This window comes from Temnothorax curvispinosus, unplaced genomic scaffold (assembly GCF_003070985.1).
Source record: "Temnothorax curvispinosus isolate PA1 unplaced genomic scaffold, ASM307098v1 QBEX01017651.1, whole genome shotgun sequence".
In the NCBI taxonomy this organism is placed as follows: Eukaryota; Metazoa; Arthropoda; class Insecta; order Hymenoptera; family Formicidae; genus Temnothorax; species Temnothorax curvispinosus.
The window spans coordinates 1-2,299 of record NW_020227431.1 but is presented as its reverse complement, the minus strand read 5'-3'; the positions used below and the strand labels follow the sequence as shown (position 1 = coordinate 2,299).

At 42.7% G+C, this 2,299-nt stretch overlaps 2 protein-coding genes across 2 annotated transcripts; both read right to left on the bottom strand.

Annotated features, from left to right (window-relative positions):
• Nucleotides 1-38: 38 nt before the first annotated feature.
• Nucleotides 39-647, bottom strand: LOC112467603 (yrdC domain-containing protein, mitochondrial; the record flags this gene model as incomplete). Its single annotated transcript, XM_025036289.1, has 1 exon — nt 39-647. A coding segment is annotated over exon 1 (609 nt), but the record flags the coding sequence as incomplete, so codon positions are not given.
• On the bottom strand, nt 605-2,259 carry LOC112467602 (DNA-directed RNA polymerase III subunit RPC10). The gene is made up of 2 exons (XM_025036288.1): nt 1,686-2,259; nt 605-692 (listed from the first exon to the last, which is right to left on the bottom strand). The coding sequence occupies exon 1, from the start codon at nt 2,030-2,032 to the stop codon at nt 1,694-1,696; it is 339 nt and encodes a 112-aa protein (XP_024892056.1). The 5' UTR covers nt 2,033-2,259; the 3' UTR covers nt 605-692; nt 1,686-1,693.
• Between the last annotated feature and the right edge of the window lie 40 nt (nt 2,260-2,299).

Below are 2,299 nucleotides of genomic sequence, written 5' to 3'. Positions count from 1 at the left end.
CGCACGACCGTAAAACAGCATGGTTTTGACACATCTACCACAGTGGAACCGATCCGACGTGTATCCTTCTGCTTTTTGGAATTCTTGGAGCCGTGGAAAACGCCGTCTAGCTCCGGCCACAACGCGCGGAACTCGTTTGGGTGCAAACTGCTCGGCTCGCTGCTGACGTTGGCACTGGTGAGCGCAAGCGGACCAACAATCTGGGCGACGCTGCGCACAAACTTGTCGTCAGGCACGCGGATGCCCACAGTATCGACGCCTGGGTTCAGAGTTCGGTTCAGGGCAGACGTGCGTCGCAAGCATATCGTGTAGGGTCCAGGAAGTAAATACTCCAGCATATTGGGTGGGATGTCATCCAGGATCCCCCATGTACCTACCTCCTTGACATTGCTCAGGCAGATTGCGAGCGGCTTCCTCTCGTCTCGTCGCTTAATCTCGTACAGCCGCTGGACAGCTCGCGAATTGGCAGCCAGGCAGGCCAGACCATATACTGTATCCGTTGGTATTGCAATCACCTTGCCTTGCCGCAACAGTTCTGCCGCCATTGCGACACTCCGGTCACCGCCGCAGAAGAAGTGTTTCTCCTCTGGTCCGAGCATATTCATTTCTTCCTTGGCTTTATTCATAATGACTTTCATGGGGCCCATTGACCTAGGACTCATGATATATCGAACACTTACAGAACTCCACACCTATAAAGAGAAGAAAACCATTAGAGTTTATACATGAAAAACGATCGACGGTCATTTTGATTTGTTTGAATGAAATGTTAAAACACAAATGTATTCTTAAAATTAAAAGTCCTAATTAATGATATTCCTTACTTATGTTAAATTCTCCTGCTTTAAACATATAAATACATTTGCTCTAATTATAATTTAGTAGCAGTACAGTCATTTATCTATCAAATTTTAATTTATATTCAAATATTCTATCAAATTGTTTTCTTCTTTCTTCTCTTAAGGTGATCCTAAAGCCGTGATCCTAACCGGTTTTTTTCAGTTTTTTTCTTAGCACTAATCTTTTAATTGGCTTTATAGAAATGCAAAGTTCTTGTCTAGAATTAAAGTACGCATCAAAATCTAGGTCATGGTGGTCGAATTTATATCGAAAACGAAAAAAAATTAATATTTTTTGTTATACGTGACGACCACCACATATAAATTCGACCACCATGACCTAGGTTTTGATACGTACTTTAATTCTAAACAAGAATTTTGCATTTCTATAAAGCCAATTAAAAGATTAGTGCTAAGAAAAAAACTGAAAAAAACCAGTTAGGATCATGGCTTTAGGATCACCTTAAGAGCATAACAAGTTTTATTTCTTCTTTCTTTTTGTTGAAAAAATACCTCAAATTTTAATATACAGTATACAGTTATGCGAGTCATATTCTTTTTCTTCTCAGATCTGTTATAGTTTTACGCTATTCTTTCTGTCTTTATAAAATATTATATCATTTTTCCACATTAAAATACTAAATCTTTCTGAATTAAAATTTATATTACTATTATTCTAGTGTAATTCCATGCATCCTATAGTAAGCTAGCTCTAATCTTACTTCAGTTTTTAATTTAGTTTCTCCAGTTTACAGAAGTGGCAATAATTTAAGAATGAATCACATATGTCAAATCGTTTATCCCCCCCCCCCCCCCCCCCCCCCCCCCTCGCGATGTTGAATTTACCTGTGAGTTTAGTCGACCCGCCACGTGAAAGCACACGTGTGATTGCAGCATCTGTAGAAGAATGTCATAGGCTCGTCGGCGGACCGGGTCTGCAGCTGCCTGAAGTAGGCGCGCGGATGTGAGCACTTGGGGCAACGTTCGCCCGTTGACTCCACACCCATCCACGCGGATTCGGCGTCGAGGATGTCGGCGAGTTCCTTGCCCGTGAAGTAGGTGCACGAGGTTACTCTGTGTTTTTCCGCTATCTGGTAAATGTACGGGCACGTGGGGCACGCGAATCGATTGCACAATCGGTTCTCCTGGAATCTGAGAAGATTAGCGCAGTACGGACAAAATCGTAATACCATCCTTTATTCTCGAATGTTGCATATCCCGTCGTGTCCACCTGACACCTGTCTGTCTGTGCCATAGAGATATAAGAATAGAGTGCGCGAGTCATATGCTAGCACCAGGGGCCCTATTCTTGAATCGTTTTCATGAAACTCGCATGCGAAATTCAATGCTTTTCAAATAGAAAGTCGCATACGAAAATCATTAGGGCAGGCTCGAGAATACGGTCCCAAACCAGCACGTAAAGTGGGGAGCACACACTTCTGCACAACGCATAAAGGTGG

Bases quoted from the DNA above. Each gene is read 5' to 3' on its own strand.
- LOC112467602 (XM_025036288.1), bottom strand. From the start codon at position 2,032: ATGGTATTACGATTTTGTCCGTACTGCGCTAATCTTCTCAGATTCCAG.